At 39.5% G+C, this 21,222-nt stretch overlaps 1 protein-coding gene across 8 annotated transcripts in view; it reads left to right on the top strand.

The window, feature by feature from the left end:
- myt1la (myelin transcription factor 1-like, a) overlaps positions 1–21,222 on the top strand; it is an 89,880-nt gene that overhangs the window by 21,174 nt on the left and 47,484 nt on the right. For all 8 annotated transcript variants that reach the window (XM_026143557.1, XM_026143556.1, XM_026143554.1 and 5 more), the window contains exons 2-5: positions 1,523–1,620; positions 2,694–2,748; positions 3,491–3,524; positions 12,206–12,268. In XM_026143557.1, the coding sequence (XP_025999342.1) occupies positions 2,694–2,748; positions 3,491–3,524; positions 12,206–12,268 (152 nt within the window). In that variant the 5' untranslated portion in view covers positions 1,523–1,620. The remainder of the gene's footprint in view (positions 1–1,522; positions 1,621–2,693; positions 2,749–3,490; positions 3,525–12,205; positions 12,269–21,222) is intronic.

The raw sequence follows: 21,222 nt of genomic DNA, 5'->3' as shown, positions 1-21,222 counted from the left end.
TGTTGAATTCTCTGGCAGCTGCTCTATTCCCATGTTGTTGCAGTATATTAATGACTAACCTCGTATTGTGGATGGATTATCTCAGTTGTTCTCCTGACTGAAGTTTGGTCACTTTACAGCATCCTGCCATGCGATTGCATTTGTCTCTAACCATGAAGAACCTTCACGTTAACTTTTATAAGTGGAAAAGTGTTAGTGTTCGTCCTCCAGCTTCACTGTTTATGTTATGCTAACATAGCTGTGTCGCTAGCGATCACGTAGCACATCATTATATACCAGCTAGCCCAACTTCAGTAACCCTACAAACATCACTGCTGTTTAGTTTCCTGTCTTCATTTATGTTGGAAGTGATAGCAGAGCTGTACGTTTGATTTTTTTCAGAAATCTCTCAGTCAGAACATGCTATATCATGCTTAGGTAACTAGCGAAACTAGCGAGCTAACTTCCGCTAGCTTCCTGCTAACTTCTAACTCCGTTAAATGTAATAACTTTTGTTTTCATGGATGCCTGGAAGTTAAACTTTATAGTTACACCTGGTAAAGCAGCAATGCTGATCGTTTTATTAAAGATGAAAGAATTTAGACAGTTTTTAACTAAGTGATGCTGCAGTGTTGTTTGACCTGAAGCATACAGAGTTTAGGACCCAGATTACTCCCAGATTTAAGAGCATCTTAGTCCGACAAATATGACAGTAACAACGGCCGCTTGCATGTTCTGCAAAAAAAATGTGCTTTGTTGTGTATCTGACGGACAAACACCAAACCAGTTCCACATCACGGAAGTTGCACCATTTTTACAAACCAATTCTGGTTCATCTGTTTCACTCAACAATCGGCCATGTGCGTATGAAAACAAAGGCACCGCGCATGCGCGTTTTACTCCCATTCTATCGCGATATTTCATTTTCCTATCGTTGCCTAACATTATACCGGTATTACCGTGAACGGTATAATATGGCCCAGCCCTAGTCGAGGCGTGGGGGAGTTTTGGGTTTTTGTTACTTGCTGACTAAAATGCTGCTTGTGCTCAGATGCTCCTTAGGAGTCATAGTTTTTTATGCCTTTACATAGACTTGCACCTTTTTTCATCAAACGTGCAGGGAGATGCTCTTCTTTTATGCTGATAATTCAGACAGGTATGTCTTTGAAGCACGTTATCCTTCCAGGGGTAAGATTTCTGTGTAGATGGCCTTATTATCCATAATTTGCAGGTCATGCTACGGGTTTCTGAAATGTGTTTAGCAGTGACTTTCAAGGACCTCTCTCGAGAAACACCTAATTGACTGGATGAATTAAATCTCACATTTGAAAATATCAGTGAAATGTTTAGACGGTATTTGGTACCAGTCTCTCGAGTCGTGAAATGTCATTAGGCTTCATAATTATACATTTCACAGAGACAATGAAGTTCGCCACTTTTCCACACATAGTGTCTCGCTAAAGGAAACTACTTCAGAGCAAACAGCTGCAGACAACAAATGTCTGGCAGCAGAACTGAGAAAGTGTTTTTTGTTTTTTTGCAGATCATGACTCTGGAAGATGGTGTCTGAGATTTGAATTTGAAGTCTAAAGCTACAGGACCAACAGCAGATACAGAGGTGCCACACTGAGCTACAGCCAGGTATCGTCACAACTGACTGGTGTTTCTATTCTTTTTGGCTCAAAGTATGGCGGTAATTGCTTTTTTATAGTTGATTTGTTCTGATCCTGGGACTAAAACCTCAAAAATTTTAATTCCAGCAGCAATCTGATGATAATCTCTGCAATTAAACTCTTTTTGTGCACAAAATCCGGATAATTTCAAGAGAGTCAGATCGGATGGGCTTTCTCTCACCTAGTATTCAGCAGGAAACAGGGAGCTCCAGAGCTAGCAGGTTAAAGACTGACTGATTAGTGTGTCTACAGGGTGTGTATGGTTGTAATGGCTTCAGTAGTCCATATAAAGAGTTGTTCAGAGTGGTTTCCAAGTGGTGGTTTAAGTGGTTTTATATCAGCCACATGAGAACAAAGAACCTAAACCGAAATCTTAAGATAGAGTAATGCATTAAATACTTGCTGTAGTTGGTGATATCATTATTTGCAAACTTGTGCACTGGTGTGTTTGGGTTCTTCTGCAATCACAAGAAAAACTAAGCTGAACAACAGCTGAAACACAGGAAGGGGAGAAGAAATCAGGGCTGATTGAGTCTAAATGTTCAGCAGATGCTCACTCCGCTGCACTATTACATTTTCTTTCAGGAGGTTTGGTCTTTGTGGTAGTTAATATACCTTAATGTGTTTGCACAGACAGACCTATTAGGATTCTTGGGGTGCAGGCCAGGCTACAGTTTAGGCTGGGGTATAGAGTGACGCCGTAGCCTTTATGGTGGGTTTAATGCAGAACTATAAATCACGCATTCAGCTGTTTTACTGCAGAACTGTCTATATAAATTAAATGTTACTTTGACATATCCACATTAGCTTTTTGTTTGCACTATTTAGTCTAAACAGTATCTGTCGGAGCTTTTGGAAACTTGGCTTTCCCGCTTGTAATTAATGACTTTGATGCTGATGTGAATGATGCAAATGGGAATTAAAGTCCTCATGTCTCCAAGGACAGCTTAAAGCAGAGGTGGCACAGTGCCTCACGGAAATATGAACACAACTACTTCTGCCACTGCAGTTTCAGGAAGCTAACTCGTTTTCCCTCTGCAGATGGAGGTGAATGCAGTTGAAAAACGCCATCGAACGCGATCCAAAGGAGTCAGAGGTATGTGTCTGTCCATCTGCCTGTCAGGTTTTACAAATGTTTTTTTTTTTTTTGCCAGAGTGGCTCAAGACCGCTGAATGAATCACCGTGTATTAGGAAAAAGCCAATTTAGACATCTAATATGTTAGCTGCTCCTGTCCCAAAACTTTTATTCACACAAATTTGAATGTAACAAATCTTTCAACATCTTTTCCTTGTGAAAAGTCTCCATGTCAAAGTGTCCCTGTGCAAGATATTGCCTGTGATGCATCCATTGCAGTGTGATTGTGTGCATGATAAAGGACATATAATAAAGAGATGTATGAATGAATGTGTGTGTGTGTGTAAGCGGGTCAATGTGGCTTGTACCTTAGAAAGATCTCTAAGGGCTCAGTTAAGGTAGAAAAGCACAATGATGCCTGAAAGCAGGACCCAACCTGTTAACCTGCACGCAGGATTAGGTTTATATATCATTTTTAGCGTGGGCTATTATTTCTCTTATAATCCTCGGTGACCTGTTGTATTATAAAAAGGAAAGTAAGTTTGTCTACAACAGTAAAATTAGAAGATACCTTTCTAGTGATGTCCAGTTAGTAAATGGGGAAATTTTAACATATTTTACAGGTTGTATTTCTGCCTCCACTTCATGCTAACTACAGTGGGATCATCTGAAGCACAATTACAGTGGATGTGTTTATTATTGTTAGCTCGTGACTGTTGAAAGCATTAACATTAATCTTTGTTGTTGTGTCCCTGTCTGCAGCCGCCGTGGAAGCAGTAACACAGGAGTTATTCAGGTAGGTAAACCTCTGCTGATCTCGTGCATCCATCACTGTACTGCTCTTTTTTTTCTTCTTTTTTTTATTGCATTTTGGCTTTGTATTGAGGCAGCAGCTAGCATTCATCAAAGAAAATATTACTGAGAGACTTTTCCTGTATAATCAGTTATATGTCATTTCTATCCATCATCTTGCAGTTCTTATTCTCAGGCCCACCACGTCTGCTGCTGGGGTCCAGCCTGTGAAATACAGGAATCGGCCTGATGCAGTACATCAGATTTTTGAGCCTGAGCTGAGCTCGAAGGCGATAAATAAATACCGTCGGTCGCGTGTTAATTTGTCCAACGCTGTGTATTACACGAACAGCTAATTTAAATTAAATGCAGCCAGTAATTCATTAAATTTTGATGACTGACTAGAGAGAATCAGCAGCAGCTCCTGACAGTGACTGCTGAATACCACTGCTACCTGTGTGTGTGTGTGCGTGTGTGTAAATGTGTGTGTGTGCGAGAAGGGCAGGTTTCTGCTTCACTTAATCTCATTTAGTAAAACTGACAAATATTGGTGTGTGCAGCAGATTATGGTCGAACCCAGTTTGATCCAGGTCAGCGCTTTACTGTAAACAACATGTCCTGCCTGTGCCGCGTGAGCCCGGAGCGAAGGAGCAGAAAACTCTGCGTGATTCACCCTGAATTTAAATCTGATGGGTGCTGGTGAGGGCCAGACACGGACAGGACAAAGTCAGCAGTAAATCGTGGAAATGATTCACAGAGTAAATACTGCAAAATATTATAAGAACATCATGACCAATCGCTTAAATGTGTTCGTCAGTTTTATTTTTTCATCACAGTCGTTGACTAATCTGACTAATCTTCGGGGATAAACATGTACAAATAAATTTGTCATTGCGGTGTGATGCGGCAGATTGGGGGGGGGGGGGGAGTGAAATGAAAATTCTACCATGACTTAATTTAAATTGCTAAATAAATACATCACATCTGTCAGCTCAGTGGGAATCAGAGCTGCAGCTAATGCTGCACCACAGCGATGAATTTTAACTTTAGCTGCAGTAATTTCTGGGATGACTAATGAGTACAGCTAATGGTGGACATTTACAGTTCCCTGCGGATGGTGTTTTGGTGGCCCCCTTGAACTCTCTTCTGGTGTAACTATTGGGCTGCAATTTCAGCTTGTACCCAGGAAATGTCAACATTTGATGAGCACACTGTGGGGACAAACTCTCGTCTAAATCCCGGTGTGCCTGATATGTTTCTGGCTGCAGAAAACAAAAGGAAGAAAGCAAAAATCATACCTGATTGTAATCTAGCTGTTATCCCCTTCAAGGTTGACTCCTTTTGCAGTCCATTTCTGAGCCAAGAACATGTGCTCCCACGATGTGATTTGGATTTCCTTTGGGGAAGAGGACAAAGGGTGCATCAAGTCACATGACCCTGACCTGATGTGTCAGATCAGTTTCTTATGCAAATTTATTAGCTTTGTTAGCTTTTTCTGCATTAACTCAGATCACGCTCCTATTCTAATCTTAGAATGATGAAGCTTAACTGAAGTTTAAATAGGCAATGTCACACCTCTTATTCCGGTGTTTTCAGCTGCATTGCCACACAGGTATAAAATCAAGAACCCAGCCACAGTCTGCCTTAAACAACTGGTGAAAGAATGTGTCGTTGTAGTCGAGCGTGGTGCTTTAACACGACGCCACCTCGATGTTTCATGATCAACTGATTTTGATGTTATTAGCAAGTGGAAGTGCTGTGGCAACTCAGCTGCAAAGTGGCAGGATTGGGGAGTGCCAACCTGCACAGAATGCTCTGGTGACTGAACAACTGCAGAGCTCTGAACCTCCTCTGCCTTTAACATCAGCTCAAATACTGTGTGCCGGGAGCTCTGTGGACGAGCAGCTCCCTTGAGAAGAGCTGGCCAAACAGAAGAAGAATGAATTGGATTGAGGAGATGAGCTGACTGAACGGACAGGATACGTAAAGTACAACTACAAGATAAAGAAGAATAGTTTTGAAATATTAATCATGCATACTCCAAGAAAAGTATGGAGCTAGTATAATGGGTCCCCTTTATTTGATATTATAATGCATGACTGGATGTTTGGTGGAAAAAAAACAGATTGGGTGAACATTTTTCTGTTTGTGTGTCCACCTATCTGAGACATACTGATAGATGATAGGAGTGGGAATGGGATACTTCTTTCTTTATTAATGCAGCCCTGCTGTTGGTAATCAGTCGTTTTCAATCAACTTCAATCAGTGGATTTGAATAATTGCAAACAATAATCAGAGAAACAGAAGATCAGAGGGTGCAGATTTAAAGAAAGCCATTGTATTGCGTCACATGACTGTGTCTAAACTTTAACTCAGGGAGGGTTAGCACACAGCAAGCCATTCAATCTCACAATGAATCTAAAAATGCTCTTCAGATGAGAGCGACTTGAAACTGATTTCAATAGTACTGTATGTCACTGTGCTGACATCAGTAAGACTGATTATTACACTGTGACCGGGAGAATAATGCTGAAGTCAAAGGTATATTCAGCTGCTGTGGAAACAAGTGGAAATATCTCACCGCACAAGAGAAACAACATTTTGTAATTTCAAACTCGGGCTCGTTAAGGTTAAGGTCGCACTGATGCATTGTAAAAAAAAAAGTTTTACCGTGTATGTTTGGCTCTAACCACACACACACACACACACACACACACACACACACACACACACACACACACACACACACACACACACACACACACACACACACAAAGCTGTGGTGGGATCAATAATGCAGTGCTATCAGTCTCAGCTCCCACACCGGTTGATGAGCTGCCTCACCTTGAACAAACCATCTCCTTCTCCTCCTCTCCTCTTTCTCCTGCCATTCCTCCTCCATTTGGCTGTTTTTTCCTTCTTCTTCACCTCTCCGTCACTCTCTTTTTGTCTTCCTACTTCTCATTTTCCCTCTCTTTTACTTCCACTCCTTGTTCCAATTCCTCTCATTTACCTACCTGCAGTCCTACTCTTCTTCCTCCTCTTTAACCTCCTCCCCTCTGTTCTCCACCTCCTCTGCCTCCCTGCGCTCGTGAGCCTCACCTCTATTTTCGAGCAGCTCTCATTTTAGCCCGAGGTTGCAAAGCATATAGATCAGGTGATGTTGGGTGGGTGGAAGGGTGGGTGGAGCTCTGCAGTGCGGGGTCAGAGGTCGTGCTGGGTGTGGAGTCCCTGAAGGCAGGCAGCGTGATTTGGCTGAACGGTCTGCGTGTCTTCACTGCAAAGAGGTTTGAAAGCGTGACTCAGAGCTCGGGAGAAATCTACAGCTGTGATGCAGAAATAAAAAAATTAATTAATAAATACATAAAGAGATAAGAACTGTTAAAGCTGCGGCTGACAGATGAAAATGTTCCACATCTGTCTTAATGAACCAGAACAAATGCTGATAAAAAAAAAAAAAGAAAGATGCAAAACATAATCCAGGAAATCAAAATTGGATCACAGATGTGATTTTTAAGGTTTTGTCCAACAGCCAGTGCTTCACAGGGTTTTATGATGCTGCAAGGGAAGACTGATAATCATAAAGGGAACAAGTAGAGATGCACGTGCAAAGTAATCTGCAAACAGTGCATGCTTGTGTGTGGGTTTTTTCATGTAATGAGAAGACAAACAAGCTAAATCCCTGGGACAAAAACATCATCTCCTCTTGCTGCGCTGCTTTGCTTCCAGCATGACTAACAACTTTACATCGCTCTGTCAAAGGCTGCTCTCTGACCCAAACACTCGCGTTTCTGTCATGTCCGCTGGATCCCTTAAATTTGAATTTCATTTTGGCAAAGAGGACAATATTGCACGGAGCCAAGTCTCGCAAAATTTTCTGCACACTGCACATGAGGTCCATACTGAAATCGCAGGTGCACGCGTGCCTGCGGTCTGAACGGGATATCCATGAAGCAATAAAACAAAGACAGCAGCCACACTGGCAGTGGTTACAAGAAGATGAAACTGAAAGTGATACTGTTAATTTAGATAGGGCACTTTCTTTTCTTTCAGTGGGAGGAGTGGTCCTGTTGCATCATAGTAACAGGGTCTGAATCCACCATGCTGGCTGCATGGAGTTTGCCTGTTTCTCTGTGCCCGTGGATTCTCACCAGCTACTCTGGTTTTCTACAACACTCCAAAGACGCGTGTGTTAAGTTAACTGGTGATTCAAAATTTTGTTGGTGTGAACCGCGTTAGTTGTTAAGAGGATGGATGGATCCTTCTGGTGGGACCTTCTAAATAAGCTCGTTTTTTGGCAGACAGGTCTGAGTCTGTGAAGTTTTTCTGTATCACAACAGACCATTAGGTGCTGTGGGTCCCTAAGCATGAAATTTCAAAATAGACCTATTATGGTTTTCCTTATTTTCTGCTGTTACAATGGAAAAAATATCGAAACCAAATAACGATCTATTCAGGACAAAAAAATCCACACTGAGAAAACAAAAAGCCCACTCCACATGATTAGATCTATGAGTTACTTTTCCAAAAATATTATCTTTTATCTTTTGGGTTCTTAAACAACTGAGGTAGAAACTCGGTAGAAACAGCTCTGTAGAAACAGCTTTGGTTCTAGTGGAATTTCCTTTGAGATAATTTTCTCATATGCCATGCTGAAATCTTTCCAGAATCTTTCTGTGAAGCATCTCAGTACAACTGTTATTAGGTCATAAATATGTCTTTATGATATTGGGTAGAACCAGTTAAAATTTATTAATCCGTGCAAGCAATGAGCATAAACTGATTTTTGATCTGCTAGTGAAATTTCAGTTTCCAAATCTTTTGTTGTAACCTCTCTTGGGAGACAGATACTATCTCTACTTTTAAGATTGGGCTTAAAACTTTACTTTTTGATAAAGCAGTTAGGGCTAGATCAGGTGACCCTGAATTCTCCCTTAGTTCAAGTATGCTGCAATAGGCCTAGGCTGTGGGGGATTCCCATGATGCACTGTTTCTTTTTCAGTCACTATATGTTTATACACCAATCTGCATTTAATTATCAGTTATTATTATCTCTGGCCTCAACCACAACTGGTTGCGGCAGGTGGCTTCTCCTCCCTGAGCCTGGCTCTGCCAGTTTCTTCCTGTTACTGTCCTCTGGTTGTTGGGGTTTTCTCTGTATTATTGTACGGTCCTTATCTTACAGTATAAAACGCCTTGAGGCAACCGTTATTGTGATTTGGTGCTATATAAAAAATTTAACCTCTTTGATGAGCAGGATGTAAGGTGATAATAAAATTTAAACATTTGTTTGTCGTCAGTATTTCAGTCAGTTTTTCGGGGCCTAGTAAGTGAATTATGCTTTTATGTACAATTGCTTGTATTTGATTGGCCAGCACTGCACAGTTTTGCTGGAAAAGGTCATCATATGTGCTGAAGGAAAAAAAAAACTGTTATCCTTGCATTTTTGGCTGAAGCCTTTTGTATTGGTGCCCCTGTGGATTAGAAATGAATGAGGAGGCTGAGTTGAAGCGCTGTTGTCTGTCTGATTGCCGACTGTAAGAATAATCCAATGAAAAGCAGTGGCCTTGAATTTAGAGGAACTACAATGGAGTCCAATGGTGAAAAAAAAAATCACAGATAAGACAGTCCAGATCACAACAAGCTAAATGTGGACAAATGTGGGATGTTACTAATGCTGAGTTTACACCAGCTTCACACGGTTGTGAGTAGTTTTCCATTTTTACCTTTTCTCTGTGCTAATGTCCACGTTATTCACTTTAAATCTGTATAAATTTTGACTTTGTGGTAATTCACATTTCTTCCCAGTTGGGCTGCTTTTTTCAAAGTTACTCTCTCTCCTGCAGCATTTACCTTTTAGAACTAGAGGCCCCAACACGTGAAAAATGGGATATTGCTGTACAATCTCAAATAATTTTAGAAGAAGCCACCTCCTGTGGAGTTCAGAGATGATGGTATAAACAGGATTATGCAGCATTTTTTTTTTTTTCCAGAGGATCATCTTGACTTGGACAAAGTAACTGGTGGCAACCAGTGTTGGTCAAGTTACTTGAAAAAAGTAATCAGTAACTAATTACTGATTACTTCCCCCCAAAAGTAATCCCATTACTTTACTGATTACTTATTTTCAAAAGTAATTAATTACTTAGTTACTTTTTAAAAACACGATTTACAACCTGAATAGGTGATAAAGCGATAGATCTTTCAGCCCAATTCTACTTTTTCTGCATAATCCATCATACAAAATGTAATCAAATGGAAAAGTCTCTTTTTTTAACTTGTTTTATTAGTTTTAATCTTTTAACTTTATGCATCAAGCAAAAATTTAATTATATGCAACATTCTCTGACTTCAATAAATTAGTTTAACATTTAAAGCTATTTTCTGCACATTCCAGCACATAAAATAAAATATTTTTTGTGTTTACACTCACTCTTTCAAATAGATGCAAGTAAAACACAGCAGAAAATCAATAAAGTCAAAGACTCAGCGGTGCTGTTGCTCTATTTTCACCTGTAAAGCAGGACTGGCATAAGCGGAGGTTTACCCTGGTGCAGGTGTGCCGCGGTCAGTTGAAGAATCCGCGACTTTCTCTGTGAATTTCCCATTACGTCATGGCGCACTTGGAGCTTGCTTGGAAGTTTAGGGATTTTTTCGCTTTAAAAAGAAGTTTTCTTCCCACGCACAATGGACGCTAATGTTTTTGTCACTTTTTATGGAATCAAACTCAAAGTAAGGTCAGTACTTCCACGCGTTAAACGCTGCACGCTCATACTCTCTCCTGCACTCGATATGTGATCCATTGTTGATCTGCACACAGCTGTTGTCACTAACGGCGCACTCGCTTACGTCACTGTCGTGAGACATTCTCGCAAAAAATCAGGTTTTAGTAACGCAGTAACGCAGCGTTCCTACGGGAAAGTAACGGTAATCTAATTACCGTTTTTGCAATAGTAATCCCTTATTTTACTCGTTACTTGAAAAAAGTAATCAGATTACAGTAACGCGTCACAAGTAACGCGTTACTGCCCATCTCTGGTGGCAACACAAAGCTGAATAATTTTAAAGGTGGAGTGTTGGAAATCTCACCACTAGATGTCAGTATATTGCAGATTTCATTCAACTGAATTCTGGTTTCCTATCCCTCGAAATTCAAGTGTAAAATCTCAGCTGTGGTGGTGGCCACTGCAGAGCAAGCATGATAACCGGCAGTGACGTAATTTTGTGGAAAATGTATTTCTTTTTCCTATGGGGCATTTACGAAGTTATGCTGGTGCTTTTAAAATTCATGTTTGAGTTTATGCCTGTGTTTTTTGCAAGTTTGGATTATAATTTTTTTTTTTTGTTTTGTTTTTCCCGCAGTACATAAAAATTGGTGTATCTCAAAAATAAAACTATGAAGACACTCAAAATAAATTTCCTGTGCAACTTTTTGGCATTTACAGTTTTGAGGGATATCTCTCTAAAAATTCTCTAAAATAGAAATATGTGTAAAAAAAAAAACCCAAAATGATTTTTTTTTTAGTTTATTGCACTTTTTTGCCATTCATGTAGGTACTATGGACTTGAATGAATTTGGGATATAATGGTTGTATTGATATAGCAACTTGAAGTACTCCCAAAAATGGCACTACAGCATGTAAAAATTTAAAGATGAGCTCTGGGTTCTATGGTAGGTCTTAAAGGGTTAAAATCTTTCTCTCTCTGTATTTAATGTCATTTTTTCCCAGCGCTGGTCGGGTTGTTGCTTTCCTTTATTTTTTCACTTCTTTGTTGTAGAGCAACCATTCTCAAATGATAAAACTTAGCTATGATCCTTCATATCTTGGGTCTGAAGGTGCAGACAAGAATTTAAATTTTGCCTCCACCACAGGTAAAACACCTACGATTTCTCCTCTCCTACATGTTTTCCATACTGCATATGTGTCTTTAGCCACATACACAAAATGCGGTCTAACTCGTCCACTGTATTCAAGATGGTGGAACAACATGGCAGCTTCCACAAAGCGGTGCCCACACCTATGTGTTTTTAATGTTTTAATGTATTAATTCTGAGTTTATGAGAGTGCTTCAGTTTATTGGAAGACGCACTTACACACTATTCAGTGTATATTTATGTGTACAATATTTGTTCTATTAAATAACCTCAAAAAGTAACTCACTGTACCTTTATACTGAACAAATTTCATGGCCATTAGAGACTGCTTTGTGTGCAGAAGCTACTCTTTCAGATTAAAACCCTTGTAAGTGTAGTGGTATCAGGTAATAACATACTTATAAGCATCTATTTAACTTGCATTAATCTGACTGTATTGTAACCTTTATGAGGATATTTTCTCTCGATGCATGTCATAGATGCAAAAAAGCATACTTAACTGTTAAAAAATGCATAACAGTTTGTACACAAGGAGAACAGAAATACTTGGAGAATGTAAAAAGTCAGAAAAACACATGTAAGCGAAAGTCTTAAGAAGCTATACAAGCTATAAAAAACTGCAGCAGGGCATGAATGATAGATATAAATAGGCTGAACGTGCAGCCCTGGATGAACCTCAGATATCATTATATTTTGCGTGCTGGATTGAGATGGTCTGCGTGCGGTACAGGAAAAATAAAATCCAGACTTGCTGAAGGACAGATGATGTGCTGCTTGTTTCTTTCTGACCATGTGTGTTTCCTTCTCAGCTGTCCCACCCCCGGCTGTGATGGCAGCGGTCATGTCAGCGGGAAGTACGCCAGACACCGCAGGTATGAGATGCTCGACATATTTTCTACAGTGTAAATGACGCTCTTAGATACTCTTAGAATAATGTTAGGTGTTGTAATATATTGTCATGTCAGTGTCTTTGAGCTGGCGCTGGTCTTTATTTTCCTTGTGCCTGAGATATGAAGCTGCTTTAAATGAAGCCAGTGCAGCTGAGGTCTGAGGGAGCTCTAAAATATGTCCTGTATATATGAAAGGTTGGGATATCGTCCTAATCAGCACACGTCATCGGCTCGGTCCTGCCGACACTTGTGGAACTAATCATCTTTATTTAAGCACTGGACAGCAAATAATCTGTTACAAGGTCCTTTAAACTGAGTATTCAAATAAAATTAAACTGATGACATGAACAGTTGTAAGCTAAAAGACAATTTAAAGAAGGATATGACCTGAAATAAAGTGGAAAAAAATGAATATAGTCAGGGAAATACTTGCATAAATTTTCAACAGTCCATTTTAAATAGGGGTTTAGGAGATGTTAATGACACCACCAGCTGGTTTCCTCCGTTTCAGAGCCCCGGAGCCTCGACTTCAAAGACCGCTGAGACAGATAAAACACCTCAGCCTGTGAATTGTAAACGACATACCGAATTGTATGGTATTACAAGGTCATGTAGCTGAGAGAAGAGGCTTACTAGTGAGCCATCAACAGGAGCTTAAAGTGAAATCGTAAATGCACTAGTTTACTAAGAAACTAAGATCAATTTAGCAGCAGCTGAGAGACCAAGAAGGGAACATCTAATGGTAATTTTTTTGACAACTTTTTGACTGCTTGCTTTTGCCAGTAAAGCTCATCAAGAAGTTGTTTTTGGTCCACATAAAACTCAAGGTAATTTTTTAGATTGACAGAGAGTAAGTTTCTTAAACAAAACTGTGGATTTTTCTCTTTGTGTTGGACAAATTATCAGTATATTCTAATCATCTGAGGTGCAAAAGTAAAGAGGTTCATTACACGTGAATGTTTTCTATTTTGGGTGTTGATTGACTCTTAGGTTGTGTCACATCCGCCATCATTAGCATTCCTGTTCAGGATTCTTTTAAAATGTCACTGGAAATCTTAAGCAAGATCACAATTGAAAATTTCTGCATGGTCTATCACATGACCCAGTTACTAATAGACAGTACTGGCTCATTCTGGAGCTATTTGGGTAAATGTACACATACAGATGTGTGGGCTGTGGCATTGCAGTCTTGTGCGCCGCTATGGCACAATCCTGCCGTAACGATCAGGGTAAAATTGATTGCATTGGAAACAATAGCTCAAATTAACAGACCTTCATTTGGATGGAGTGATCCTGTCTTTCACTGACATGTTTCAGAAATATGGCTTGGCGAAGACAGAGAATTTTTGGACATATCTACCACTGACAGACTGTATTACCAAAGGCCAATTTATCATGGACAAGAACCCAGTGAGGGAATTTTTTGGATTCTCCTGAGATGGTGCATTAGGCAGCTGTGTTTTATAAAATATTCAACCAATTTAAAAATGATGCGTTTAATAATCCGACGATTATTTGGCAAAAGGAACGTAGATACATTGTAACTATGTATTACATTTTATTTTTTCTCCCTCTAAACTTCATAGTAAATAGACTAGTTTTTATATGATGCTGTTCTGCTCTACTTGAGCACTTGGATACAACATGCCTCATTCACACACATGGGGGGAAAATTGGGGTTTAGTATCTTGCCAGGGATTGAACCACCAATTTTCTGATTAGTAGCTGACCTGCTCTAGCTGCCCCCAACCTTATAGCTCCTGGTATTTCCCAATGGTCTCCCATCTGAGATCAGACAAGATTGGGCTTGCTTACACTTGATGTCCAGCGACATATGCTCGAAATGCAAAGCAGGAATATTTATACATTCCAGTCAATCTTGGCCACTTTCTCGATCAGTTGGAATCGTTGACCCTATGACTAAGGAAAGACACTTCCTCCTCAAACATAGAAGCTACGTTAGAAATGATATTATATTAAAAAAAACATGTTGGCAAGAGATCATAATGGTATTGAAAACCTCAGCAGATCTTTGGGATGGATTTTTATTGGCGATGTTTGAAGTTGTAAGACATGGTTGTTGCCTTCTTTGTATCTTTCTGTTTCTATGCCGTTGCCCCTTCTTTCTTTCTGTATTCATGTACTTAAGTAAAATAATGGATACAAATTGTGTATATTGTGAAATATGACAATACAGGATTTGAACAGATAAAATGGAGAGAAAAGTGAAAAAGAATAACAAAAAAGTTGCAGACTTTTCTTGGCGGTGGCTCACAGGCTTCAAACGTCTCACTCAGCAGCTGAGAAAACGAATCCTACCAACATTAAATGGGCTCATGTCACGGTTTCAGACCTCCTCGATCGGCAGGTCACAGCCTTCATCTCAGTAAATTCGTCCCTCTGTCACGAGGCTGCAGATAGAAAAAAAACCCCAATCTGGTGGAGTGTGGCGCTGCGAAGTCCTCAGGTCACATCACTCGGGCTGTAGGACAGATGGTTTGTGCCTCAGATCTCTATCACCTCTGGAAATAGTGAATTACCAACATAATTAGAGGAGCTCTAAAATTTAAAAAAAGCATTAAAAACTTTTTTTCTTGCCAAAAAAAGACAAAAAACAAACCTGAGGAAGTTATGTATGCACAAACATAGAAGTGAAACAACATGAAACCACCAAACTTTTTCTGCACAAATCCTGGTAGAACACGTATGAATTATAAAAACCAGGTGAAATATATATCAAAGCAAGTCTGCTGTATCTCCACTGAAGTAGACATGGATCACAGAGGTTTTCCCTCAAAGAAGATCTATTTGAAATCTGAATATGAGAATATATATATATAGATATACATATACATATATACATATATGTATGTGTGTGTGTGTATTCATAATAAATCTATATATAGAGATTATATACATATTATATATATATAGAGAGAGAGAAATTTATTATGAAATCCAAGCACTTGGATTTCATTGGAGTATGTCCAAAATAAGCATAAAATATCTTTTTTAAGTGTAGGTGGTTGGTCTGTGTGTGCGTGGGGGAGGGCGGCATGCAGAGGGTGCACAGCTAAGGACAGCATTTCGATAAAGCCCGTGGTAACAAAGAGATAATGAGGAGGGCATGATGGTGAATCGCTGGCAGGGCAGACGGATGGCGCAGCGAAGGGCACAGAGGAAGCTCGGGAATTTCAGTGTTGGGCGAAGAAAGAGTCAAACGGGGGGGAAAGAGTGTCAATATAGGAAATGCACACCTGTTTATTAACGGTTTCATGTTGGTGAGACGACAAAGATGGGATTTGCTGTAGTATTGCCCTTACATCCTTTTTCATTACTCTGGTTTTACTGTTACTCAAAGTGTTTATTCAGGCTTAAGGAGTTGCGATGTCGATGCATTTAAACTAGATTAACTCTGTTTTGCTGTTGCTTGCTGGTAGTTCAGCACAGTGATTCAGGTAGTTCAGTGAAAGGGAAAATATTTATTTATTTTATTTCACTGTTTTTTTCTCTATGTAATTAAAGACTGTTCAATAACATTGCACTCTTTTTTGTGATGATCCTGAGTGTGTGACATGCGCTGCAAATAAAGGCTGCATGTAGTTTCTGGGTCTGAAAAGTGAAGTCGGGGCAGAAGTGGCAGTCATGTTTTATGCTTTATTGTTAATTTGACTCTAAATGGGATTGCAATGTACAAAACAACCGTCTTTTTAGTTAGAAAATGAGATAATATTCCCATTGTCATCATTTTCTTTTTACTCAAACCTTAAACCATGTGAGCATAAGCTTCATTTACCAAAGGTCTGCCTTTTATTTGGAACCAGAAACCTCACCCCCTATTAGCCACTGGAAAAACTGCAGCTTGTGGTACTGCTATATTGTCTTGACTTTGCAGATCCAGAGGATTTGGCCATCTTTGTATACAGTCTACTATGTTCTGTCAAGAAAATTAGATTGGATTTTTTTGGCAGTAGCAATAAGAAAAGAACCAACATTTTATTATTTAAATCAGTCAATAATATTATATATAATTTTCTTATCTCATGGACAGACTCCAGTACAGTGCTGGACTGCAGTAGGCGATGGCAGTCCTTGTTCTGCTTTGCAGCCTTGCTTAGTTACAAAGCAGTGGCAGCAGCTCTCCAGCTGCTTCAGGTTTTGGTTTGAGTGGACCTCCAGCTCACAGCGCATCTCAAAAGAACAAGGGCTGCTGTTTCCAGCTGCAGTTCAAGATGGTGGGCATAAAATGGGACTTGAGACAGCCGAATTACATTGAATGTGAAAAAGTGAGTGGTGTTCTTGTGCAAGACAGGTTGCTGATTCGTGAGGGACTGAATTTCAAAATAAGAATAATGGTATTGTCCACCAATCCTTCAGTCGTCATAACAGATAAAAATACAAATGAATTGCAAATTTTACTTTGGTGGCTGACAAAAAAAAAACAAACCCTAAGCAACCTGTCCAAGTACAGTGTGCATGAGAAACCCTGGAGTGTATATCACTCTAGAGAATACTACATACCACAATGTGTTACATTAGTGTGCTGTTTATGTGCAGTTTGAGTTTCCCATGTGGAAGATTTTGTGTGTTTATATGGGATTTGTTGGCAGTAAGCTTTATCCCTTTGTCTCGTCTTATTCCCCAAACCCAACCTCCTGCTTTGAGGATCCATTCACAATTTCTCCCTATTTCTCCCTATTGTTCTGCTGGGATCAATAACTCCTTGAGGCAGAGACGCAGTTAGTGCTTTCAGTGCTGCTGAATGAGTTTGGGGAGGAGACAGTCAGGTTCAGAGTCATTGTCTCTCTCCCTTTCTCCATGCTTCTGATTCTCCCTCCTTCCCCTACCTCTCTTTCTCTCTCTCTTTACCTCTCTCGCTTTCTCTCTGGAGGATGTCACCATGGCGACAGCACTGTGCGGATGCTGCAGTATGAGGACCAGGAGGGATGCAGCCTGTCTCCCATGGCAACTGCTAGTATACGATGTGAACATTGTGTCGCCCACACCACCTCCCCCCCACCAACTCCTTGTATCACTGTCACCACCCAGTCTCTTATAGATCTCCTCTGTCACCTCTGGCACCAGAGCTGAGGGCACTAATCCCACACATGCTTGGATATAATTATCACACAGCTGCCGGTTTATTAACATAAGTAATAGCAAATGGAAAGCTGATTTTAATAAACAATAATTTATCCTCTTAATGGGGAAAATATATAACTGTTAGTCTCACCTTAGCAATGTTTAATAATAAATGAACCGCAGTCATGTTATAATGATTTCTGATTTTGCTGACAGGTGTTAATATGTACGATTAAACTGAAGCTAACGCTGATGCTTTAAGCTCAGATAGACTGACTGCAGGGTAAACTGAAATAAACGGACTCTCTTTGTTACTTTGGTAAGTCAGCGTGTTCATGTAGAGACAGTAAATCCCTCACAGGTGTCCTCAGTGGAAAAAAAGTGACTCTTGTACTTGTTTCACACCAACACTTGGTGTCAATGCTGGTTGGAGCCCAGTTCTCCCTTGGTGCCTCGGGAACCAGCAGGTTTAGTTTGAAGAAAATTATGGCAAGCAGAATCTTGTTGGATCCATCTGTTATTTATTGATGAATTGATTTTGACAGATTCAGCGTTTTATTGGCCAGTTTTGCATGAATCCATTTCAAGACTGTGTACCTGCATTACTTTGGTGGATCAGAGGTTTAAGAGCTGAATGAGAATACTCTCTAAATCGAATAATGGAAAATATTTTGAATTTTCAGCCATCTAGTCATTGATCGTGATGTAGATATAAAAATGTGTAAATTCAAGGTGTGCTTAAAGACAACTGCTAGTTGTCACACACAGACAATATAAAGCACTCCAGCTTTTGTTTGAGTCTTCCCATTCTGAGCTTTTTGGCCATTGGCATTTTATTTTACTGCTTCGAAAACAACACTGCATGTTCATTTGCTATAGCAACTTGATGGCATGAGAGTTAAATCCTAAAGCGAACCCTTTAATGTCTATTTGACTTTAAATAGGGCAGAAACTTAGACAGTGAATAACATGAGGAATTTAATAAGACATTAAACTAGAGATTGAGACATAAACTCCTCAGAAAGGTGTTTAATTAAATACATAATCAAGAGCAAACTATCAATTTTTTCTCACAGACTGCTACACAATGTTACCTCTATTTGCAAATCGCCACCTGCTGGCCATTAAAAAGACACTGAGACAAAAAGGAATATCAGGTGTAACTTTAAGAGACCAGAATACACTGTTCCTTTCCATACAGAAAAATAATGCCCTGTAAACAATTGATAATCTACAGAAGTCCTCATAGAAATGATGATAAATATGTGGGTGTCTTTGTTAGGCACCTCCACTTGTCCTCATAGCCACATAAATGGACTGCAGTTTGTGTCACAGAGGCAGTAATGGACTCTGGCTGTCCAAAAAACACACAGAGTGTCCACTTAGACACAGTAATGGATAAGCTGTCATGCAACACTGTGTAGAGTTCGCTGTTGCGTTGCATTCTTTATTTTATAAAAACAATATCTGATGTTGGATATTCTAAACTGCACCAAGATCCAGATCCTCATATAGATAACCAATAAATTATTAAGTGATTCAGCCCACAGTATGTATTCAATCATAATGCTTCAAGACTGCAGCACACCAGTTTAGAATGAAGAAAAAATGTAGTGTGTAAACCCACCCTCTCTTGTTCCCTCTCTCTCTCGCTCTCTTTTCCTCCCCGTAATTACCATGCGTAGTCTCTCGCCCTTGTCTGCAGTGTTCCCTCGTTTCTGATCTGCTTTAATTACCACTGGAATTTTAATTGGCGGGAGACAGCAAGGTGGCCGAGGTCACACTTGCACACATGCACAGGCAGGAAGGAAAGTTGGCAGCCTGACAGCCTATAAGGTAAAAGACGAAGGGATCATTTGAGGAGAAGCGTGTTTGCATGTGTGCGCGTGTCATCTTGAAGGAATATTCACTGCAGTGGTTTGTGGTGAATGAGCAGCTTTTAATCACTGTGCTCGCTCTGTTCTCCTTCTACACTCAAATCTGAGTTTTAAAAAAAATCCAATGTTGTTGAAATATTTATGCAAAGCATTTAGTAAATAAAGAATAAAATAATAGATGCCTTTTATTTCCCAAATCAGTGATTATATATAATGAAATATAATGATGCAATTTTATACATAATTTCTTGCAGACTAGACATAGATTCATCTGTATATTAAGCTATATTAACTTTTAAAATGATGGTAATTAAACCATTACTTGAAAAGCTGTCACATGACTCAGGCATCTTATTTAATTGTAGACCAATCTACAGACATCTATCTAAAAAAAATCAGCAGTCATACAACAGCCAACTGACGGCAGTTGATTCAGAATTCATCACATTTCATGAACAGTCCTAAAAGCCCTGAGTTCAGTGTTTTATGCTGTTGACAATAATATTTTATTACAGTGATTAGAGCATGCTTTATTAGTGGTTTAGTGGTTTGCATCATATCTATCCAATAGACTCCATTTTATTCATGCGAATGGATCCCTTAGCTAATAGCATTATAACATTATACATTTTCATTGCTTTGCAGATGACACCCAACTCTATCTATCCATGAAGCCAGATAACACAAACCAATTAGTTAAACTGCAGGAATGGCTTAAAGACATAAAGACCTGGATGACCCTTAATTTCCTGCTTCTAAATTCAGATAAAACTGAGGTTATTGTACTCGGTCTTAGAAATATGGTGTCTAACAAGATGCTTGCTCTGGATAACATTACCTTCAGTAAAACTGTGAGGAACCTTGGTGTCGTTTCTGACCAGGTATGTCCTTCAATACACATATTAAACAAATATGTAAGACTGTTTTGTTGCATTTCCACAATATCTCTGAAATTAGAAACATCATTTATCTGGGTAACTTTGGATAAGGCCAATACAAAATCAAGCTCAGGCTTCACTGTTGAACATCAGTTACGGCAGAGGATGCTTTAAAACATGTATTGTTGAAACATTTATTCAAAGTTTCCCTGAATGTAACAAAAGGAAAAAGGGACAGGTCACGTTCTTGTGTACTTTCAGAAAGATTGGATTTGGCATTTTCATGGTGCTTTTAAGGACAGGCTGACGGTACACACCTACCTCTACAGATTTTCCCTCTTTGTCAGCTTTTTGAGAGGAAAAATTGGCTGAAGCTACAGCAGGAGATTCAGATTCAGCTGCCTGTTTTGTTTTTCCACCGTCAGAGTTTGAGTTTCAGACCGTTCTGGCAGCTCATATAAACAGACCGCAGATTGGAGAGCATTGGGTTAAGGTTATGTACACTGGTCTGAGGTCAGTGCATCAGAAACCTGTGCCAGCAGAGACAGACTGCATCTGTTGTGTTAATGCTAATAAGCATACTACTGGTGAGATGTTTCAGAACTAGCATGACTCTGACTCAATTTGGTAGAAAACAGTGTTTGCATGTGGGACTGTTTCAAATGTCTTTATTCATGTTGCCAGATGAAAAGAGACAGAAAAGCAAAGAAGTAAACAAACCCATTTTTTAATAGACTGCTTGTGATAAAATGAGCTCATTATCGCCTAATGAGGCTGATTCCTTCAAAAACTGTCTGACTGACTCTTGGCCTCGTATTTTCATTCAGCTAGGAAGTGTAGCAGACAGACGCACTACAATGTGCTAAGAGTTTTGCAAGCTACAAATGTGTGTCACTACACCATTTATGGATTTTATCTGCTTTAATCAGATGATTGATGTCACTCAGGTCTATTTTCAGCAATTTTGTACACTCATTTGGTCACTTCTGAATGTTTCTTTTAGCATAACAGATTTACTTCTTGTTCTTCAGATTATAAGATAATAGCAAGCTACTTACTCCTGCTTGAGAAACAAAATATATGTAGTCAAGTCAAACAA

This window comes from Astatotilapia calliptera, chromosome 15 (genome assembly GCF_900246225.1).
Source record: "Astatotilapia calliptera chromosome 15, fAstCal1.2, whole genome shotgun sequence".
NCBI classification, from domain to species: Eukaryota; Metazoa; Chordata; class Actinopteri; order Cichliformes; family Cichlidae; genus Astatotilapia; species Astatotilapia calliptera.
This window is presented reverse-complemented; position numbering and strand designations above follow the sequence as displayed.